Raw genomic sequence first — 22,008 nt, 5'->3', positions numbered from 1 at the left:
GCCTTTTCCAGCGCAGGAATCGCTTCAGGTACAGCTTTGGTTTCTGCAGAGCCCTCAGGGGAAGCTGGATTTCATCCTTCAAAGGAGGCAGGTTCAAAGGAGCCCAGACACGAGATGTGTGGGTCCTTGCACAGGGTCCTGGGTCCCCACTGATCCTCTGCAGGACATGGTCTGTTGGTGGCTCAGAGCTTGGCCCTCAGTTGATTAAGTTCTCAAAGAGCTGAGCTGGATGGGGGGCAGGGAAGGGAAAGCACTTTTGACAGCTATGAGCTTGCAAGTTTGCATCTCGCTCTTATCTCTCCTCTTAGCACAGGACAAAGGGCAAGGACACCTGATAAACTGCTTTAGTAGGGAAAACGAGGCTTCCCACCACCCAACCCGGCACAGTGCGAGCCAGAGACCGAAGGCAAAGGGCAGAACGATCAGCCTTGGTCCTGCCGCCACTCTCCTGGGAAGGAAGGGCAGAAGCTGGCACTCGTACCAACAAGCCCTTCGGTAACCTCGAGGTGAGCCCAACAGGACACACACCAAGGACCAAGTCCCGACCCAGGAGGTCCTCACTAGTCTTCTGAGCCATTTTGTGGGACCTGAGCTTGCTGCTGGCCAAGGCAAACAGGAGAGAACAGAAAAGGAGCAGCTGACAAATAACTGAAATCTATAATCCTCTATAACGCAGCTAAGGCATGACCATCCCTGTTTAAAACGTAGGAAAACAGAAGGCGGCAATTCCTCCAAGAGAGTGAACTTAAACGCCTTCCACACAGAGCTAGGGCTTGCTATTGAAGTCACTGAAATGTGAGACATCTAAGTGCCGAAAGTACCTTTGAACCTGGGATTAATTCAAGATGAGATCTGGTTCTCATTGCTCCACTCAACTCACTCCAGCTCCTTCAGACAGAAGAAGAAACATTTCCAGAGGGATTTAAAAGGCTTTGCCGATAATAAAATATTCACTGAGCCAGCCAAATTAGGCAAGTTAAACTTCAGATGTGAGGTGCCTTAAACCTGACCTAATGGTCAGTATCTCGAACAACCTAAAGAAAGGAAAACTCAGATATAGATGAAAAAATGAATTCGAGAGAATAGAAAAAAGTTTGTGAACACATGTGCTTCAGAAATGCAAGGAAGGTACATGGGATGCAGAAAACACTCAGTATTTTAGCAGCATTAGTTGTCTCTAAAAAGGAACTGCTATTTTCTGGAAAGCAAGGCTAATACTAATTCTGCTAATGACACCAGGGCTTCAAGCCAAATTCCAGAAGGCAGCTACAACGGAACAATCTTCAGACCAGACAGGTACGACAAACCTCATTCAGGAACACGGCTCAGAGCTCCAGCTCCTGTCACAAGCAAGTATTTCAGTGACCAAGCTCCAGCTTTCCTTACTCAGGAATTCTCGCTCGTATCACAATGCAGAGATGATTAAGCATCTGCTGGATGCTGCTAAGTCCAATGAAGGCTAATTACTTCAAACCATGGCAAAAAGTACTGATTAGTAATAGAGCTCCTTCGTAGCTAATTTGCTGTGAGCATAAGCTCCGCTAACACGCGTTCTGCTTCTTATTAAGGATGTGTGTTGGCTTTCTAAAACTGCTGTAGATACCGCATGGTGCAAGTGGATTAGGAAAAGGATTTGGGGGGGTTACGTTACTCACGGCACTGCCAAGATGAACCCGAGCTGCAGGTGCATGTGTAGCTTGGGGCTTTTTATGTCTTTGGAATAGTGTGCACAGGGCAGAAAGGAGTTTACGGGGGAAAATTCAGAGCTGCTTTCCAGTCACAAGCTTCACAATCATTCTACAATGCCTTTCAACTGTCTTTTTTACTTTAAAGAGTGGTTTCTAAGGGTGTGGGCCTGTATCTTAGACAAGCAATCTCCAACGCTATTGTTTCAAGCAAAACACTAAAAAATTAGTTCCGTGTTTCTGAAAGATGGAAGTGGGGAAGCAATGGGCTTCGTCTGTCCACCTCCCAACAAACTATCGTTAGGCTGGTAATTAGAGTACGCTAAAATAAGGAAAAAAGTAGACTCGGATGAGGAGCAGTTTTGCATTCAGCCCTAGAATATTCTCTGATGTGCAATTAGGAACCGTCACACAGAAACCAAACACACCCAAGCAGCGCGGTGAGGGCTGCACCGAGAGGCGTTTCCTGCCACCCTAATCACAAGGCACCTAAAAGCAAAGCAGAAACTAGCAGCTTAAAACCATAAGTGTCTAATTTTAAATTTTAGTCTGTATTTGGAGAGACAGAAATAGAACAGACCAATGCCTGGTACTAGGTGCTAATTCAATGGGTCTTCAGAAGTTTTATTTTAAAAAAGGCATCTGTACCATTTTGCAGAAAGACTCCCAGAAGGCTGAATCCCTGCCAAGCTAAGATTCGCCCTCTTCTGACTCGAGACTTATTCAAAGCTTTGTAATTACTCTTCCAGATCTAAATATACTTCCTCAGAATAAACCAATGCAACCCTGCGGCAGCTTTTGTGAAAAGCGGAGTTCCAGACAGAGCTTCTGGGGGTCTCGGAGCCGCTCATCTCCCTCCAGCCAGACGGGACCATTCACTGCATCCCCCACCACCATCCCACCCCTTGAATGACGATTTACCAGGAATAAAAGATCAGTTAGAAGAGGTTTCACCATAGCACAGGATGAATCCAAGCAAGGGGAACGATGCACAGCAGCGACCCATGGGTTCATCTGCTTTTGCAGTGAAGCCACCAAGGCCTCTTTGGGTTCAGATCTCACACACAGCCTTACTGCAGCTCTGGAGATGGGCACAGGAACACCAATGAACAGATTTTAGAGAAGAGACACTTACCAGCTATGATTTTAGTGCCACGGACAGAGTAGCACTGTTACAGAAAGCCACAGAGCTCGTGATGAATACAGGTTAGCTAAAGCAAACGTTTCTAGAAAAAGGCCACGTATACGACCCATGCTATCCTGGGCCTGTGTCCCACGTGGAAACCTCGCTAATGAAACACCAGGGCAGAGATTAAAACTTCTATTTACAGACGCAAAGCTGAGTTGCGCCCAACTGGGTATCATGCTTCAAACACACAAGCCGCTAAAACAGTTTTGCCTTGCTGAAACATTTAGAAAAGCAGATGTTTCACTCTTACTTAAGGCAGCGGTCACACATAAGACAGTTATAAGTACGAAACATCCTAAAAAGGCCACAGGCTCGCTGGGAGGGCAATGACAACAAAAAATAGCTTTCTAATGCCAAACATTTCAGCAGAGCAGTGGGTCTCAGTCTGATGTTTCATGCACGGGAGCAGATGTGGGAAAACCTCAGGCTAAACGAGACAGTATATAGATAAGTGCACACAAAGAGCTGCTTATTCAGATTTCCTCCTCCTCATCTATGCGAAGGGGGAGGATGAGCTTTCCTGTTCCTGATGCCCAATCCACAGGCTCACTTGTCCCTCCTCTCGGAGATGCGGGTCTGTGTCAGACCCTGTGAGCAGAACTAACCGGGCGCTATCTGCATCCTCGCCGGCTCACCGCTGCACAACGGAGCGCAGCAGCACCCCAGCAGCATCTCGATCTGATAAGGCACAAGAAAGATAACACCATTTCAAACAGGCCAATGAGCCAAGTCCCCGCTCAGATTCATTTAAGTGCGATGAATTGAAAGAAAGCCCTCGAAGGGGCCCCGACACACATTGGGGAATAAAGTGACACAACCTCAGTGATGCAGGTATTATACAATTCCCTCAGTGACAGACAGGGGCGAAGAAAGAAATCAAGTTATTTCAGCAAACTGCATCTGAAGGGCAACACAATGTATTTTCTACAGCATTTCTTTACATGGCTCTGACACTCCCGTAGCTCAGCGAAGCTGGGAACAATCCTGCGTTATGCTCTGGAGAAGACAGTTACTGTTTTAACCAGGTTATCTAGTGCAAAGCTGAATGAGAGACCTTTGGTAAGGACAAGGAAAAGTCCCTGAAAAACCTGTTTCAAAACTGACTTTCTAAGATGCTCAGGTCAGTAACCAGCATCCACACCACCACACTCACAGCATGCTGAAATTTATATCATCCTATGGACTCAGCAGGTCCTGCTACAGAGGGTCTAATCACTGCCTACAAAGCACAGGAAACACGAAGGTGAATGAAAACATATATAAGAGTAAGCAACCTTTCATTTAGCCAATAACTGGTTTAGATATATGATCCAAAAGCTGTAGGTATCCCCAAATAATAGGCTTAGGACAGGGCACATCACAGCAGCACAGCTCTAAGGCTTTGCCATCCAGATGCCTGGCAAGGAAAAGGAGAGAAATCAACAGCAAACAAGAAGCACCATCAGCAGACAGCACGCCGAACAGCTCAGGGCTGCCATATTTTTCATTATGTTGTGAAGCTCAAGCAGGACAAACAGGGAGAGAGCAGAAGCAAACACGATGCAGCAATCAGTGCTGGAAAGCTCAGGGGAAACATATCCCAAGAACGTGAGGTGACACACCATGTTCATTGGGGAACACCATACAGGATCAAAAAAAAACCAAACCCACCACAGCTGGATACACAATGCATGGAAATCCAAGACAGTTTAACCTGGAGGCGTACAAGTGCTTTACAGCAAGTTATTTACACGGAGAGGCTTCGCCTTCCCCGAGCAGAAGAGCAGAGAGGGCTGCAAGTAGTTCCCAACAATAAAGTTACTCTGTTTTGAATGGGCTTACATCACGGACCAGAACAACTGCCAGACCAAAGAGCTGCACGTCTCCCCCACTGCAAACAACTCCATATTCTCCAGCTGACAAGCGCTGCTTGTTGTGTAGCAGACATTAGCAGTTATGATGGAAAAATGGCTCAGAGACAGATGATGCAGCCTGTGTCACTAAGAGAACCAAGCAAGCCTTTGTCATCCGAAACAAGACTTACTTGGATGTTTCACTGCAAGTGTTTCAGACAAGGGTTCAGCAGTAAGGTCACTGCACCCACCACCTGCTTGCAAAATTAACCTCTAAATTCCCAGTAATGCCACTCCAATGACCCGTGGTGGAGAAGGACACCTGCCCGCATCTCCCTCTTGCCATCATCACACACCTATTAATCTAGTTCTTCAGTTGCACCAGAGGGGAGATGCACATGGGCTCTCTCAATGCCACCTTTGAACACCAATGCTTTCAGACTGAAGTATTCACACCACCCAGCACTTTTTGGGGGGAACAAGGCAAGCTCTGACACTTCTGGAGGGCTTCACCACACTTGCTCAGTTCTGCCCCACACCAGGAGATGGACATACGTCCATGGTCCCTGCTGTTCGCTGGCACATGGGGAGCTGGGGGAATAGAAAACAGGGAAGGAGGAGTAGGGGAAAGTCAGCTCAGGAAACCAGATGCCACTTACACAGTTAACAGCACAGCCTGTGTAATCCCTGTTTGAGTGGAGAAGAGACAAATACAGAAAAAAGATTAACAGCAACTGTAGAGGAAAAGCTAACAGGAGACACTTTGGTAAGAAACAGTTAAGCCTGTTTAACTGGGGGACAATGAGGGAAGACGATGACAGCACCAAGTATGTGAAAGACACGTAAGGAAAGAACTGGAGCAAAACTGGGGTGAGTATGAAACAAAAACAGGATGGAAAGAATGATTTAGAAATCCTCCTTAAGAACAAGCTGGTATCTAGCAGGCAAGCAATTGACTTTATATGGCTTTAACCTTATTTCCAGAAGCAGCCTATTTCCGTAGCAGCACAGGTTTTGAACTTCAGATTACAGTTCCCTCCAAGGCAGGGATCAATCTTGATAAAGGTGCACCAGTACAAGCCAGGGAGCGAAAATACCTACTGCAGAATGGGGCTGGCAATCACCAGTAAAAACCCCTCCAGCATCAGCATTCTTCATTCTGTATTAACAGCTTCTTTGAAAGGCTTCCGTAATTCGGTTATGTCTGGGGTCCAGTCCCGTGCACCCAGACATGTGTCTTTCATAAGTGACAGACATGAAATCATGTACCTCAAGCAGAACGCCCCATAGGTAAGAGCTTTCCAGTGCAGCCCATCTCACGTACTCGGATTGCTGCACTGGGTAGCCACACTCTCCAGTGCATCCAGGGCTTCTAAAACCTACCATTGCGGGTTATTTTAGAAAATAATACTTCCAACCATTCCTTGTCTCTAAATCTTAAAACCTTTAAGCTCCTCCTAACGTGAACCATGTTTAAAATACTACGAGAAACAATGGAAGTTACAAAAGAAATAGCATGCAGCTGGTGATCAAACGCTACAGCCGAAGTCACGTAATGAAATAAAAATTGTGCTAAATGGAGAAAGAAAGTCACTTTTAAAACTTAAGCTATAGAACAAGTCAGATGAGCTTTGGAAGGGTAAGTAAGGGTGGAGCAGGGAGAAAGCAAGGGGAAATAATTCTAACAGACTCAGCTGCAGAGCAGCAAGGGACGTGTACACGGCACTTTACAGGCAGGACAAGCCCGGCAGAGCCAGCCTGCTTTGAGGTATTTATAATTTACATTCTGTCATCTTGAAGCAGAGAAGAAAAGCTGGACACCAGGAAAATAAGGACAAGAAGGGACTGTAAACGCTGTGCAATATATCCACTGTTACACAGTGTGCTGAAGACAGCCCAGCCCGAAGCAGCACATACCCAAGGACTTCTTGCCACATCTACAGAGCACAAGCTCTTTTTGGTCAGCGGCCAGGGACGTGTGCCAGGAGCAAAAACATCACAAGCAATGAAGAACCAAACTCTTAAGTGTAAAGAAAGGAATAACTGGATAGATGACTCAGTTACTGAAACACAAGTCTGTAATAATGTGCGTATTGAACACTGAAAGACGCATTTGCTGTTTTTGAACTCTGATCATGCACTGAGTCACCACGCACAACTCCTACTTCCATTGTTCCGATAGACTCCGTTGGAGCTGGATTAGCCAAGAACGAACCGCGTGCCAGGCTGCCAAGCTCACCACCAGTGCTTTGCACGAGAATTCCAGTTACAGAAGAGACAAGAACGGGTCTGCACTGCAGATTTCGCTTGGGTCTGCGCAGGTCAGCCACCAGCTACTGCACTCTGGTTGCTGCACGTTGGTGCCGCTTTCTCCAGCCGGCCTCCAATGCCTCGTTCCTCCTGCTCTGTGCTGCCCCGCAGTTCACCCCCAGCAGTCTAACTCCGGGCATAAACACCTTTCAGATCTGATTTTCCACAATTATGACCACTGAAAAATCAAATGGGCTCTATGTGTAAAACACGCATGGGAACAACTGAACTAAGAAGGGCTCCTGAATTCTTACCCGCACCTCCAGCCAAGTCAGCTGGAGTTACAGGGGATGACAAACCCTAGCTGAGAGACCTCCATGTGACTGGGGTACGGCAGGAACAGAGGGAGGGGGTGTTTAGGATCATTACCAAGTGGATTACACAGTAAAAACCACAAAAGAGGAAAGAAAAAAACATCCTGACTCTCCCAGGGCCCATTTGCCCTTTGGACAATTCACAATTCACATCTTCCGTGTGGTTCTAACAGACAGAGGAACTAAAGCTTCAGAAGGTCCCCAATGCTTCAGAAAAACTCTGAGGCTTGTTCTGTACAGGTGCTTAGAAGATTAAGGTAGATTAACCCACCCTATTTCAGAGTCAATACGTGTTTCGGTACCATGCTGCAGCTTAGAAAGCCTTTTCGCTTCTGGCAGACCGTAGATGTAAAATGAAGATTCACTGATTATGCATTGCTGATATATTTATAAACTTTCTTTATCCCATAAGCGTTAGCTGTCATTCTGAGAGATTCCAGATTTGCGTTTTGCTGACTCAATTTAAACTCCTAGTAAAGAAAGACAGCAACGGAAACCCCAGCAAGGAGAACTCTGATAATAGCCCTACCACACAAGGTACAAGGCATGGCTATGACTTCACAATGCAAGAAAGCTGTGCTTGTAAACAAGATGCTCTTAAAGAAAACAGAAAGCTACCTTTCAAAACAAACAAACAAATCCACACATGCCTCCCAAGATGAGAAAAATCATGACATGGGTCAACTCAATACTCCAGGGCTTTGCTGGGATAGTAAACCTGGAAAACAAAAACCCCCAAAGGAAACTGACACAAGATTTGGAACAACATCCCTAACAGAAGTGATGTACACTGAGACAAATCCTTTTGCCTCTCAGGCAGGTTTATGGCACGTGAGGATGCGCTGATCCTGGAATAGATAAACGACATTTTTTTGCCAATACCAACCGTGTTTCAACAAGGAGAGTTTGCCAATATAGCTGTACCGGAGAAGTCTTTATAGTGCAAATGAACCTGCACATAAGGCCAAGTTCAATTCTGGAATAATTTCATTAATAGTGTGTGATGTAACATCACTGCGATTTGGCTCGAGTACGCTGAAGAGCCCTTCAGTAAATAAGCTGCCTGGAGTCAACACCGGAGCTAAAAGTAGGTTTAGTTACCCAAGAGGTAACACCCGACCGTGCCCAGACGTGTTCCCCGTGAATCACTCACATTTAGTCAAAACCAACACAATGGCCCAGGAGAAAACCCTTTCTATGCTAACAGGAGCGTTTTCATTCCACGATGAATACAGGTGTTTTATGATGGTTCCTTTCTACAGGCACCGTTCAGCAGCACAAACCAGGTCACCGGTTTTAAGGACAAGGTACAAACATGTTCTCCCTCAACCTCCATCAGTATCTATCACTGGTTTATCAGCAAAAAGGCTCCTTAGCAGAAGAGGTTTGCAAATTAAAACAGGCTGCTGGGTAAAGCCCCCTGACTCATCACCACACTGGTGGTGACAGGCTGCAATTTCCAGTCCTGTCCCACTTCTCCTTCCTTTTTTTTCCCCAAATCCGGAGCATGTCAGACCCGCTGTTAACGCTGCAGTGCCAGAGCCAGCAAGAGAAGGGGAGATACAGAGGTTTGAGAGCAGTTAAAGCTGCTTTTGCTCCTCTGGAGTCACAGATCCAGACAAATGCAGTTCTCTAGAGAGACCACTATCTCATTATGTAACTTGTCCTAATCAGAGAAAGGTAATTTCATAAGCTACATCTTGCTTAAAGGCAGAATATGGGAGCGCTCTGCGTTTTGCGACAGCAGTCGGTGCTCGTTAAGCCCCCACGAGATGTTAACATGGGCTCCCCCAGCTCAGCAGCCAGGAGCAGGTTTCTGAGGATCAGAGTTTTTACCTCCATGGCTGTCACTACCAGCTGTATTCAGACCAACTCCCTTGGTTCTCCCCTACTGAGAGTAAATGTCGTGTACGCATCGCTCCTGGAGGGGAGACAACACACAAATTTGTTTTGCAAGAGCAGACGTACTTGCACAGAGAGCAGGAAAAGCCATTGCTATAAACCTACAGCAGAAACGGACCTTACTGAGAACAGTGACCAAACTGAGTATGATCAGCTAATCACAGCACAGCAAAACAAGAGCATTCAACAAATCAGAAAGGCAGCAAATGTAAGAAACAGTTATCGGAATTGTACTCCTCCACAACACAGGATTTCCCTTGCGGCAAGGAGCACTGCAGGCTACCGCAGGCAGAAGATGAGCAGCGCAGTACTTGAAAGGAATTCAACATTTATGCAGATGCAATTGCCTGGTGTTACTGAAGTAGGAGATAAAACATCGCAGGCCGCTGACAGAAGCCAGGAAAAGTGCTTTCCTACAGCGGGGTTACTGCATTATTAATCTGCAACAGGAGCAAGCAGACTAGCTCTTGAGTGCTTAGTCTGGAAACAGGACTCTGCACTAGCCGGGGCTGAGCAAGTCTACGTCAAAGTGTGAACGCTAAAACTACTGCTCTGTTCCAGGGCAACGGAGCATTAAGAGATCTGGAAAGACTGCTGAATTATAAATATCCTAGATTCCTCCCCCATTTCTGTGACACGCAGGCACAGCCTCAGCGATGATGGGAAGAACAGGAACTATCAGGAGAAACTCAAAGAGCATGATGAAAACATGGGCAAGCTGGAACCCTCTCCCTATAGCCTATATACATGCAAACAATAATCCAGTGAAAACCGTGACACCACACCCAACCTCACCTTTGCTGTTTCAAACGTGGATAAAACCTGAAAGAGTCCGATACAAGGCCAGGCAAACAAATAATTCCCTAAACCTGAGTTTCCCAGACAAGCCTTTCCTTCCCCCTCTCCTGGCCATTTCTATTTTTATTTTGATGAGCAGTATCACCCCTTAAGGGCTGGAATCCAAAGTGACCGGATGCAGAACAAGGCACTGGGAAACCTCTGGTGGGGTTCACTCTGACCTCCCCGTTTTATGCTCCTCACACTCACCACTTGCATTTTGGGAGGAATGAAAACTGCAGGCGTGTGCTGACCGGCCTTTCATGTGGCAGCTGCTCTCAGGGAGACTCTGTTGATCATTAACCCAATATCCATTAGTGAAACATCTTGCCACAGCCATTTCCTAAAGATTTATTCTGGAAGCACAAATGGAGGTATGTGACTACCCCAAAATGAAACCCTGAGGGCACATCCCTTTCAAAGTGTTTCCTATTACAGGTGCTTCATCTGCTTTTCCGTTGGCAAAGCCAGACTGGAGCATAAAGCTTGGTAATTTCCCAAAGCCACTAAAAAAACCCTTAAATTTCATTTTCTCCATTTTGTACACTGAATGGTAAGAGAAGGAACATGCAGCTCTAGGAAGTAGCAATCCCCAAACTAAGTTTTTTAGTTTCAGTTGTTTATTTCGGCAAACACATTTCAGGCTGGTTACCAACCACACGCAGGGGTGATGGTCTCTGTAGGTCGCTAAAGCTGCATTGCTAATTAGAACTGCAGCTTTCTAGCCCCGCCAGGACAGTAAATCCACATACTATCTTCCTTCCTCCCCTGTAAGCACAGTCAGTGCTTTCAGGCTGAACAGACAGGGTTCATTTCTTATTCAGAATACAGCAGACTGCCATAGAAGTATTTTTAGCTTCAGTCCCATCTCCTGCTACAACATGGGACCTCCTTCAAGGCCTCATCTCACCGATGAAGGATGATAAATTCAGTCAAAGGAAAGGCAGAATCCTGCTCTCTTGCCAGCTCAGCTACTTTCTATCCGCAGGGAAAGCATCCGTCATACAGACTGTATATGCTATTGCTTATCTAGAATATCCTGTCTCTTCCACACATGCCTCCTCCCAATCCTCTAGACTCCATGTGCTTCCTCTTCATTTTCTTCCTCATCCCCATAATTCCGGCCCATTTCCTTGATCTTCCCCTCATCTCAGCCTTATCAATTGAGCTACACGGGAAACTCACGAGAAGCTCACGAAAACGTTCTCCGTGAAGATCAGCAATTTCAAACCCTGCAGAACAATTCCCTTTCTTGCTCATCAGATTAAAAATACACCAAACAAGAAGGCCGTTCATCCAGTGAACACAGGCACAACTGTTGGTGTAGTGGGAAGCGCCTTTCAAACCCAGGCGCTAAAATGAGATGCCGAGTCCCGCTGTGTGGTACCAGAGATCATGATGCCAAGTGCGGAGTTACGACAGTGATATGTGTCGTGTCTCCCAGCAAGGGCACTTGGCACGATATGAATAAACTGCAAGGAAAAGAACACAACAAAACCTCTCATCCTGCAGGGTAAGCAGCTGGTACTGGGGTGGGGTAACACATCCAGCCACCTGAAATAACACCTGGAATAATCACCTTTACAGCACAGATTACTGATGTGAGCTCACAGGCTATTACACAAGAAACAAGCAGACCCAGCTGTTGGTCCAGGGCACTGCTAAAGGCTTCTGTTCTATTACACAAGCCACAGCTACAATATAATTCCAGACCTGTTTCAGAGCAGACTGTAGGCCCAGCGCAGAGCCAGCAGCCCACAGAGGATGCTGAATGTATCCTGTTTGAAAAAGGGAGGCCACATGCAGAGCCACATCCGTCTGTCCTCGCGCGGACGAGACCTGACGGAGCCCAGCGCAGGTGGGTGCTGCCGGAGCTCACCGTCCGCTCCTCGCTGGGTTCCTTCCCGAAACGCTACCAGATGGAACTTCCTGCAATAAAATAATAATGAGAAATAAATCTGTACCTACCTCATTTATATAGAAACTGGTACCAGAACAACTTGCCATTGGCAACTTTTGGCCTATTAAAATACCAACAACTGCGCAGGGAGACCACAGGCTCCTGAAGGCATGCACGAATTCCTCAGAAATGCAGCTACAAAGCTAGAGTCAACACTGACAGCAGCTCAAGAGCACAAAGAATAAACACACTGGAAGCCATTTAGGTTTTCCCTTGTATTTCAGAAATAAATATGTGTCTTAGAGGGTGTGGGGGGGCCACTTTCCCCTACCTCCCCTTGTCCTCAGCCAGGGAGGACAGTATTGCCATCCTGTACATCAAAAAGGCTACATGGCCCCAGTCTCAAAGCAGAACATTAATTTCCAATGAGTAATTTTTTGAGCCAAGGGCCGCTCAAGTCACCCAGATAAGGCTGTTGCTAAGAGTCAGCTGTCAAAGCAACGCCAGCTCAGAATCAGCCATGAGGGAGAAGTTTGAAAGCTGGCTGTATCTGAACGTATTTGCTGATGCCGTACACACAGCGTATCGGTTACAGAGCCCGAGATTACAGCTTCTGGTCAACAAAGCGGCCCCTGCCTGAGCAACGGCAGGCGGAACAGGAGCCAGAGCATGAACAGACACTGTTCTTTACTCAACAGGATACGGCCCCCCTGGCAGGGAAGTTTTAATGTCATTCTGTTCGTCTTGTGACAGGCTCCGACGCGGTGATCGGTGGCAGGAAGAGGCAAGTTTGGCACGAAACAAATCAAGCAGCACGAAGCCTCTGCGGTCAGACCTGAAGATGTAGCAGCCAGAGCCCAGAAAAGGTGCAAGAAATGCTCTGCAAATTCAAAGTGCAGCTTAAAATGATTTGTGGCATGGACCTTGCGGTGCTGTATCACTTCTGCACTTTTTCCCAACACTCTCAACTTGCCAGAAGTTAAACCTCATCCACTGCTTCTGCTCTCATGACTTTCACCTACATTTAGTTACGTTGGTGGACTAAAACCCCTTTTACTCATCTTAGCCTCTAGTTTTTCTGTATTTGTTTCAGAATGCAAGTAGTGCAGGTACTATGCCTTAATATTATCTTAAACTAGGTTATATTTTATGGCAAATCATTTCTAGAGGCTGCATTCAAATGCCTCTTCCACTAACACCCCCAGCCCCCTCCCATGGCTGCAGCCGGGAAAGAAGGACGTTTGCATGGGAAGCTGCTCCGGACCATTAAAACTCGCTCTCTTGATTTGTATATTAGGAATACATTTATACATAGGGAAGCTCTACATCTTCAGACATGTTTGCAACAAAAGCACTTTTAAAATATGTTCTCACACCACATGCTCTAGCAGAGGATAGAGCCAAGTGTACATAGTCCTAAAATATGGAACTGGGAGAACCGTTTAGAGCCACAAGCAGGTTTGTTCCTGTATTACACCCTGGCAATCCTGCTCAAACCAAGAGGCAGAACTCAGCCACCGAGGCCCTACAGCTCATTTTCTTACCCTCCTGGGGACGCTGACTTGAGAAGAAACTATTTAGTTACCTAACCTTTGGTTTAAGGCAGATGGTAGTGAAGATTTAGATCTCAACCAGGCTGAATAAGTCCTTAAGTCTCTGATTAACCAAACAGTTAACTTTCCAGTATGGAAGAGCCAAACGTGGTGAACCTAGTTACCTGAAGGATCCTGCAACCCCAGGCAAAGTGACTATTTACATGATGACAGTGAATCAGTTGATTTCCAGCTATCACCACTGAGACACAGCTGCATTTCAGAGGTGGTACAACTTGCACCTCCCTTCACAAAGGTTTCTGTATCACCAGCCATGTGTTAGTAAGGTGACACTTCTCCCCCTTTACATCCTACAGAAATTAAAAAGACTTAATGATGCTTTGCATAGTGCATAGCTGAGGACAGCAAGTAGCTTTAGGCTTGTACCTCCAAAAGGATGACAAAGCCACACTTACACAAAGCTGATCTCAGTCCACACAGAGCTACTGGTATGAGGTGCCTCCCCAAATATCAGTATTTCCTTCAGCTTTCTGGATGCAGATTTACACACGCACACAAATATGCAGCGCAGGAAGTGGCCTTTCACTCTTACTCAGTTAAAAACTGCAAGGCCAACAACATTGTCGGTTCAGGCTTACGGCACCAAAATACTCAGAGGCCGGACCACCCCACTGGGGTCAGCTCTTCCCAGGTCGAGCCTGCACACAAACAGCTGCTGAGCTGCACAACACCAACCATGGTCTTTGTTCAAACTTGCGCAGGAGCGGAAAACCAAGCTGAAATGCTGCATGTGCTTGGCAATGTACAGTCCCAAAGGACACACGGTCTGAGGTGCCTTCAGAAGACAATGAGGAAGGTGGGAAATGCCCTCGAAGTTGCTCAACTCATGCAAAACGGTCTCTCCTCCAAGTCAGCCAGGGGCTTTCAGAGGACAATCCCTCCCTTTAAATCCAGAAATACCAGAGTGAAACTGCTGGCACGCTAACAGAACAATGTAGTGTCAGGAGCCTGTGGATAACACCTGGCTTTCCACTTCACATCACACACTGGTAATGCTCACCACCAGCACACAGCCAGAAATCAATCAGCACCGAGGTAAAGAGCATCTGGCTGTCACTCAACATTAACTGACGCTGTAAGCAGAGAATGGAGGGGATTTAATCAGGTCTTCCTCTTCCATAATGCCCAAAGATGTACATGTATGAGCTACATCAGCCTGTAGATTAAGGCACTCATTAGGACATCCAAGCTCTTGCCTGCACCGATCCCCAGATCCGAAACCTCCCGATGAGCTTATCATGTCATCTCTCTAGGAACAAAGACACACACACACCCCCAAAAAGCTTCAAACTGGTACAAAACACAGCAGCCCATCTGCTTCACAAAAAACGGTTGCCATGAATACATCCCTACTGCTCTGTGCCTGCTATTTTTAAAGATACTTGGGAGGCAGCTGAATTCACTGGTTGTTGTGCTATTTAAGTATCTGGATTAATTCTATTCAAGGAATATACCGGTACTTCTCTGTGGGGAAATACAGCACCTGCCTGGCCTACACCTGGCTCAGACCCTTTTTCAGAAGAGCAACTTCCGTAATCCAAGACAGGGTGATAAACACACAGACAATAAATGCTTTTCACGCAGAGCACTGTAAACTGAAATGGGTGAGTCTTATCCTCAGAAGCCTCCCCAGAATGTAAGGAGACTTTACAAAGGGAAGGGAAAGGACAAACAAAAGGAAATTTACAGCTGCAACTTTAGGCACTAAAACACCCAGGGTTTAATGCAAGGCCTGAGCACAGCAAGTGTAGAAAAGGGGTATGTGCCTGCAAGAAAAACAAACAAACAAACCAAAACAATCAACAAACAAACAAAACCCCCCAAAAACCCAAGAGGGGCAGATCCCCAAAGCTGAATGTGCTGACAGGACCTGGACCTTTTCCAGAGTGCCTTGAATTCCTAAGAGCGTTAAGTCTCAATGCATTTCAGACAGGTTCCCCCCAGTCCGGGCAGCGGTGTGAGCGGTTCACAGCCCGGGATGGGGGTCCCGGTCCAGGGTGAGCCCCACGGGACCCCCAGCACCAGGTCCCTCCAACCCAAGTGGACTTGGGACTGGGCCGGGCTGACGGAGCTGGCAGCGCGGCCTCCAACTCCTGCTCCGTTCACAGGTCAAATTAACCCGGTGCCACCCAGCAACTCATTGGATATATTGTATTATATCCCCATCTCTGTGCTGCCAAGGAAGTCCACTGTAAATAACGTGAAAAAAAAAATCTGTCTCTGGAGATTATCTTCTCAAGACAACACTCATCTTTCCACATCATAGGTCACTTAATTGAGGAAAAAAAATGATTTAGTGTGTCCTATGAGGGGTTCCTACACCTACTTCTCCCTTCCTCTGTTTACAGACTCCAAAAACCATGGGACACCTTGTTCAGATCAGTTCTCTGAAAACTCGTGGGCAGAGAGAGCTAAAGGTCCACTCGATCATAGCTGCACATCTCCTATTGCCACAGACGAAGCCCAATTGATCGCAGAGCAAACACAGACTTTTTTTACACAAGCAGCTCACATAAGGTGACCTGACAGACACTGTAACCTCAAACACAATCGTTTTCTGCAAGTGGCTGATTTCAGAGAAACAATCACAGATCCTAAATAATGTCCAGACTTCCAACACAACACAGACACAGCATCTCCTTCCCTTTAATCTTTCCCCAGATCCAAATAGCATCAAAAAGGTCATGGCAATGACTAGAGAAGCATGGCAGAGCCACACAGCAACTCTTCACCGTTCCTGGAAACTCATCCCTCCTGAAGTTTCTCTAACTGCAATGGGGGAAAATATTTGGAAAAGGTCAAATGACTCAATACCACCGAGACCCGTAACTTTTCAAGCCGGAACAGGTTTCCATGTGCTTCCAGTTAAAGCACAGACAGGTTAGGGGAAAGCGGCAAACCCAACAGCCAACTTCCCCTTGGCTCGTTTATAAGCAATCAAGCCGGCTGAGAGTAACGTATGTGTTTGGTTTAAATTACAGATGATTTGGCTGCTGGAACACATCTGCAACGCACCACGCTGAGCGAACCGCTGAACCCCGGCCAGCTCAGAAAACAACCCAGCGCAACCCGGGCGCTGGCGGCACCAAACGCCAGCGATAGCTCCTGGAAGCTGCTTTCAGGGTTGACAAGGAGAGGGAGATCAACATTTCTCAGCACAGGCTTTTCCTAAGACACCTTCCAGTTTAACTCATTTTATTAGGACTCCGGGAAGCAGAGGGGTTAATTTCTTTCCAAGTTCACACACTGTTTGAATTCCTCAGATAAGCTGCTTCCACCAAACCCAAGGATCTAGCCTCAGGGGAGGACGCTGTAAGGAAAAGCTCTTTTGATAAATTTTCTTCAAAAGAGAAATTAATTCAAAGTCCATTTTTGGAGGTGTTCCACGCCCACGGCTTCTACAGATTTCAGATGAGGTTGCACAGTGCCTCTGGAAGGAAACCCAAGCTTTGACTGCCCTACCTCTTCTGTTTGCAAGACAAAAATGTTTTGCACCTTTTCAATAAAATCTTCTCTCCTGAAATGAGAAAGCTCAGTGTGCAGCACCACAAAGAGGAACACCAGACTAAACCTGGCTTTAGCTCTGGCACGAAGCAGTTAACAGATAGCACAAACTAATCCCCTACCTTTAACACTGAGCAGTCTCTCGGGAAAGAAAAAAAACAACAAAACAAAACCAAACAAGTTTTGAAAGCCACTGAAGGCTTCCTTCACATCTTGAGGCAGAAAGAAAGCAAGTCTGGGCTGTTACGGAATTCACGTTTGCATACTGCTGGTGATAATCTATGTGCATATTTGGAAACAAAGCAAGTTTTTATTAGCAATTAGTAGCAGGAATGGGGACAGACCTGCCTGAAGGACTTAGAGAAATGCCAATACATGATGACAGAACAACCTTATAGGACATGCAGCAGAACGATTCCAATCCGACAGATCACATAAAAAAGAACATACAGCAGCTACAAACTGGGAGATGCAATGGCATCAGTTCGAGGAGGCAAACTGCATCTTTAACACCAACAACTTTGACTCCAGGCAGCAGTTTTCCCTTGCACAGCAATTTGCAATGCAAAGCAAGCTACTTCCACTCTTAGCAAGAACAGCAATTCCAAAGCAAAGGGAGAGCAAACTTGGGAAGGGTTGATTTGCTTAGATACAGTGTTCTAGAGAGTTGAGTTTCAAGCCATGCATGAAAGCAATACAGCCCAGGGTCTGAAACAGCGCGTGAGAAACTGGGCAAGGAGGGGGAAGAAATAAAACAAAAAAAAAAATAGAGGATTTCATCCAGAAACACCAGTCCCTTTCAGGGGAATGACCTCCCGCTCCCTCCCCACATCTCTGAAAAATTCAATCCAGCTCTGATCAGCCAACACCACCCAGGTTCAGAGCTCTCCAGCTATGTCGTTCCTCCGCTCTGGAGAAGGATGTGGCATGTGGGGCCCTACAAAAGAACTATTAAAATCCCATCAAGGGGTAGGCAAGTGGTAGCCATATGCTAAACCGCTCAGCTAAATAACCAGGGAAAGAAGCACAGCCAGGAAGCAAGTCTGAAAGCAGCTTCTTACCTGGTAGATAAGCTGGCAAAGTCTCCTCCATCCAGCAGCCTGATTTTGCAGAACAGAACCCCATTCACAAAGGGGACAGCAGTCAGCTCTTCTAGAGTGAAACTTGTCTGAAATTTGAATTTCTTTTTCTTCATCAGGAAAGCCATGGGCAAATTCAGCGTGGAAAGCCCAGGAATTCCAAACAAGATGAGGGAGGAGCGGCTCAAAACACACACAGACAAGCGGAGGAACAGCACTCGTTCCACAAGCGCAAGCAGGGAGTAGATTCCAGTTCAGTTACAACGACGGCCCAGCTTCAAATGCACAATTCTCTTCTCTTTGGTGGTCGGATCTGGCTGTGGGATCATCGCCACGGCAGGCTTCAGGTGAGGAGGAAGAGGTCAGATTAAATCTCTGCAACATCTCCAAGGGAAAAGGGAAGGAGAGAAGTCGGTCTCAGCTCCAGACCAGCAGGAGCTGTCCCAGTTAGAGGTTGCAGTGCTCTGTCTTCAGCACAACCCCTCCAGAAAGCATCTCTTGTGGGAAGTGGTCCTGAGTCTCTGAAGAAGGCTTAAGTCTGCAGGCAGCACGTTCAGAGAGCTTCCAGCTTCTCTCCTCCTCTTGTGCAACTCCTTGATACAGGTCTCCGGGTCAGCCTTTGGGAGGGAAATGAGTAAATTAGTCCCAGCTGGTCATGGGCTCCTCCTCCTCCAATAAAACCTGTTTGGATGGGTACTATTCAGTCCAGACTCATACCAGTCTTAGCCCCAATTAGCCTGGCCCCAACATCCTCTCTCCCCTTTTTGCCTAGAGCAAGCTTCACTGGTGTCATCTCCCTCGTAATTTGTTTTGCAAAACAGCTAATACAAATCTGCTCTATTCTCACCCATCATCTTTAGAGGCAGTTTACAGAGCAGGACCAGTCTAACATGTAGTCTAACAAGAGTAAGCAAAGCTGTCTCAAGAAATGCAAAAATAATCTGTTTATTTTCTGATTTTCTGACCAGCACAAAGTGTTAGCACCTATATCTTATGAACGGAGAAACCAGCATGGAGGAAAGAAAACAGCAGTCTGCTCCAGATTACACAGTGTAACAACCGAATCAGGTCATCTGGCTTTCCAACAGCCAGGCCCACCGAGAACGCTGCCTTTCCCCAGCACCAGCTCCACACCAAGCCGTGCGTTTTGGGGCTGGAGATGGACATTTCATTACACATTTATGCAACACCCTAAGCCAGGGAGGCAAGAGCTGATTAGCATCTAAAAGGGACGAGGTTAGGAACACGGGGCAGTAAACAAACCTCACCGATACTGAGAATTAATGACCGCAAACCAACGCTAAGCTGGTGCTGCCTGCGCGGCTGAAGCCCCTCTCCTATTTGGGCAGCAGCGGGGGGACCCAGCCGGTTCTGCCCGGGGCCGGGGCACCCCCGCAGAGGCAGAGGGGGCAGATTGGCGCCTGTTCCCCACCACCAGCCCCCTCTGCCCCTGCACCGAGCTGCAGCCAGGTCTCAGCTGCCTTCCAGCCCCCGGGATGTGCACCGAGCCGCGGGCAGGTCTGGGCTCTCCGGACCACACGCAGGTCCCAGCCCGTCCCCTGGCGCACCTGGGCCGTGCACTGAGCTGCGCTCAGGTCTCGGCTCGCTCGTTGAGCCGTGCACCCGGTGCCGGCCAGGTCTCAGCCTGCCTCTCGGCCCTGCGAACCACACAGTGACCTGCAGCCAGGTCCCGGCCCCTCTCCGAGCCCCGGGGACCCTGCACCGACCCGCAGCCCCGCTCCGGCCCCCTGAACGCTGCGCTGAGCTGCAGCCAGGTCTCAGCCCCCCTCCCAATCCCAAAATAACGAGCCGATCTGCGGGAGATTTCAGCTCGCTTCCCGCCCCGCCTCCACTGACCTGCGGCCCGGTCCCGGCCCGGTTCCTGCCCGGCCCGGCCCTGCTCGCACCTCCTGCCCGCTCCTCTCCCGGCCGCCACCGCCGCCGCTGCTCCCCGCCACAGCCACCTCTGTCTGCGCTACGCCAACTGCGGCCGCTACGCCAACGCCGCAGGCAGGCACAAGGCAGAGCAACGCAGCCGCCGCGCTTCGGGAATACCAAACCGACACTACGTAACGCTCCCCCGCCGCCCTCCTCCCCGGAGACGGGGGACGGGAGAGGCGAGAGCGGCACCGCTCGATTGGACAAGCAGCAAGGAGGCGGGCCGAGGACAACAAGACTTTGATTGGTTGCTCCGGCAAGGGGCGGGGAGGCAAGCGCGAGGATTGGTGGTGGAGGCTGTCGGTTTGTGTGAGGCCCGCCCCCATGGCTGAGGGGGTGGGCGGGATGGGGGGGGGGGTCCCTGCGGTGGCACCGGTGTCACCTCGACGAACAGGGTAATGGGAGTGGCTGCCGGGGAGGAGGGTTCCTCGGGCCTTCTCGCTCCCCAGAGTGTCCCATAGTCCCTGAACAAGTCCAGCAGCCCCGAGGTGGCACTGGGGAGTGTGGCGCTGGAGCGGGCTGGCAGGCGTCGGGCCCTGGAGCCTGCACTCAGGTGAGGTGATGGGAGAGGCACCTCAGGCAGACGTGGTCTGTCAGTGTCTTCAGTGCTGCCCCTTGACAGCCAGAGCTCCCTGCCTTGTCCTTGTCCTGCTGCCTTCCCTGTCCAAACAGCTCCCGGTGACATCCCTTCAGACAGGTATGTCCCACACGCAGCCACCCTGCTCCTCAGGCCTCACAAACATAGTGGTAGTGCTGCCCTGTCCCCACTCCACACCTCTCGGTGCCACACAGCGGTCAGGCTGACCAGCGGCATCGGGCTGTCCTGGAGCACGATGGAGGCCCTGGCACCGCACACCCCCACGGGCAGGGCCAGGAGCTGGAGTCTGTGTGTGTGTGAGATGTGGCAACCAGTTAAACACATCTCTTCATCAAAATGGCTCCCTCCTGTTGCTATGTGCTGCTGCGTGTCCTCTGCTGTGCCTGGGATCCCTGGTTAGGCAGGATTCCATCGTTTAAGGGCAAGCAGAACAAAATGTCTCGCCTTGTCCTGAAGGAGTCTGCAATCATCAACATGATTTGCCTATTTGTTTTTTTGTTTTTTTTTTTTTTAAGTTAGGGATGTGCCTTAGAGTCTCTGTGGCAGAGAAGTTGAGGCTCATACGGGAGGGACTTTTCCCAAGGCTGATTTGCATGTCTGGCAAAGCCTGGATGAAAGCCTGAGAGTCCTCGCTCTCTTTGCCAGGCTTTGATGCCCAGACTCCTTGCCTTTAATCATTGCCGTCTATACAGACAATATCAGAGCTATCAAATATTTCTACCACAATGTGAGTCTTTAAAAAAAAAAATCTTCCAGGAAAACACATGGCAATACACTTGGATAAAAGTTAAAAAATGGATCAAGCCAATGCATTGTGATTCTTGCTTACCAAGTTAAACAGATACACAGACTTGGACCTGGGAAAACATTTCATATCAGTGCAGGGGATACCAGTCTTCCCATACAGCAGGGTTTGTGGAGGCTGCTTGTAAAGATAGAATTGAATCGTTCCATCAATGGATACTGGGTGTTTTCACGGCCTCAAGACATTGCTAGAGATGGGCTGGGCTTTTTGCTTTCTGTTTCTCAGTTTATTGGGAAAGAGCTCAGCCTGCTAAATGTTTAATAATTGTCAAACTGGGACGCTTGAATGCTGGAAGCATCTGAAGAATCCAGCCCAGTCCCTCAGGCTTCTCATTCCCTGAGTGTACTGCTGACAGACGTGTCGATCTGCCACTTCCATCCCTAGGTGAGGGACACGCGATCTCTGTTTGTGGTGTGGGAGGAGGCCATGTGTTATCTGGTATGATTCACTCTGATAAATAACCTCCTCGGAGGACTTCTTGTGTTTATAGCAACAGCCCCAA

General features: G+C 48.1%; 1 protein-coding gene across 4 annotated transcripts in view; it reads right to left on the bottom strand.

Moving 5' to 3' along the window:
- The window catches only part of EEIG1 (estrogen-induced osteoclastogenesis regulator 1), a 37,461-nt gene extending 17,203 nt beyond the window's left edge, over window positions 1-20,258 (bottom strand). For 2 of the 4 annotated variants that reach the window (XM_082067961.1, XM_082067963.1), the window contains exons 1-2: window positions 20,023-20,258; window positions 18,148-18,782 (exon numbers count right to left, since the gene is read on the bottom strand). In XM_082067961.1, the coding sequence (XP_081924087.1) occupies window positions 18,148-18,293 (146 nt within the window). In that variant the 5' untranslated portion in view covers window positions 18,294-18,782; window positions 20,023-20,258. Of the gene's footprint in view, window positions 1-821; window positions 1,006-18,147; window positions 18,783-20,022 lie in introns of those variants that run through there. The other 2 variants (XM_082067962.1, XM_082067965.1) reach the window with 2 other exon arrangements.
- Between the last annotated feature and the right edge of the window lie 1,750 nt (window positions 20,259-22,008).

This window comes from Streptopelia decaocto (assembly GCF_964273445.1).
Source record: "Streptopelia decaocto genome assembly, chromosome: 17".
Lineage (NCBI taxonomy): Eukaryota > Metazoa > Chordata > Aves > Columbiformes > Columbidae > Streptopelia > Streptopelia decaocto.
The sequence above is the reverse complement of the archived record's forward strand: the minus strand, read 5'-3'. Positions and strand labels throughout refer to the sequence as shown.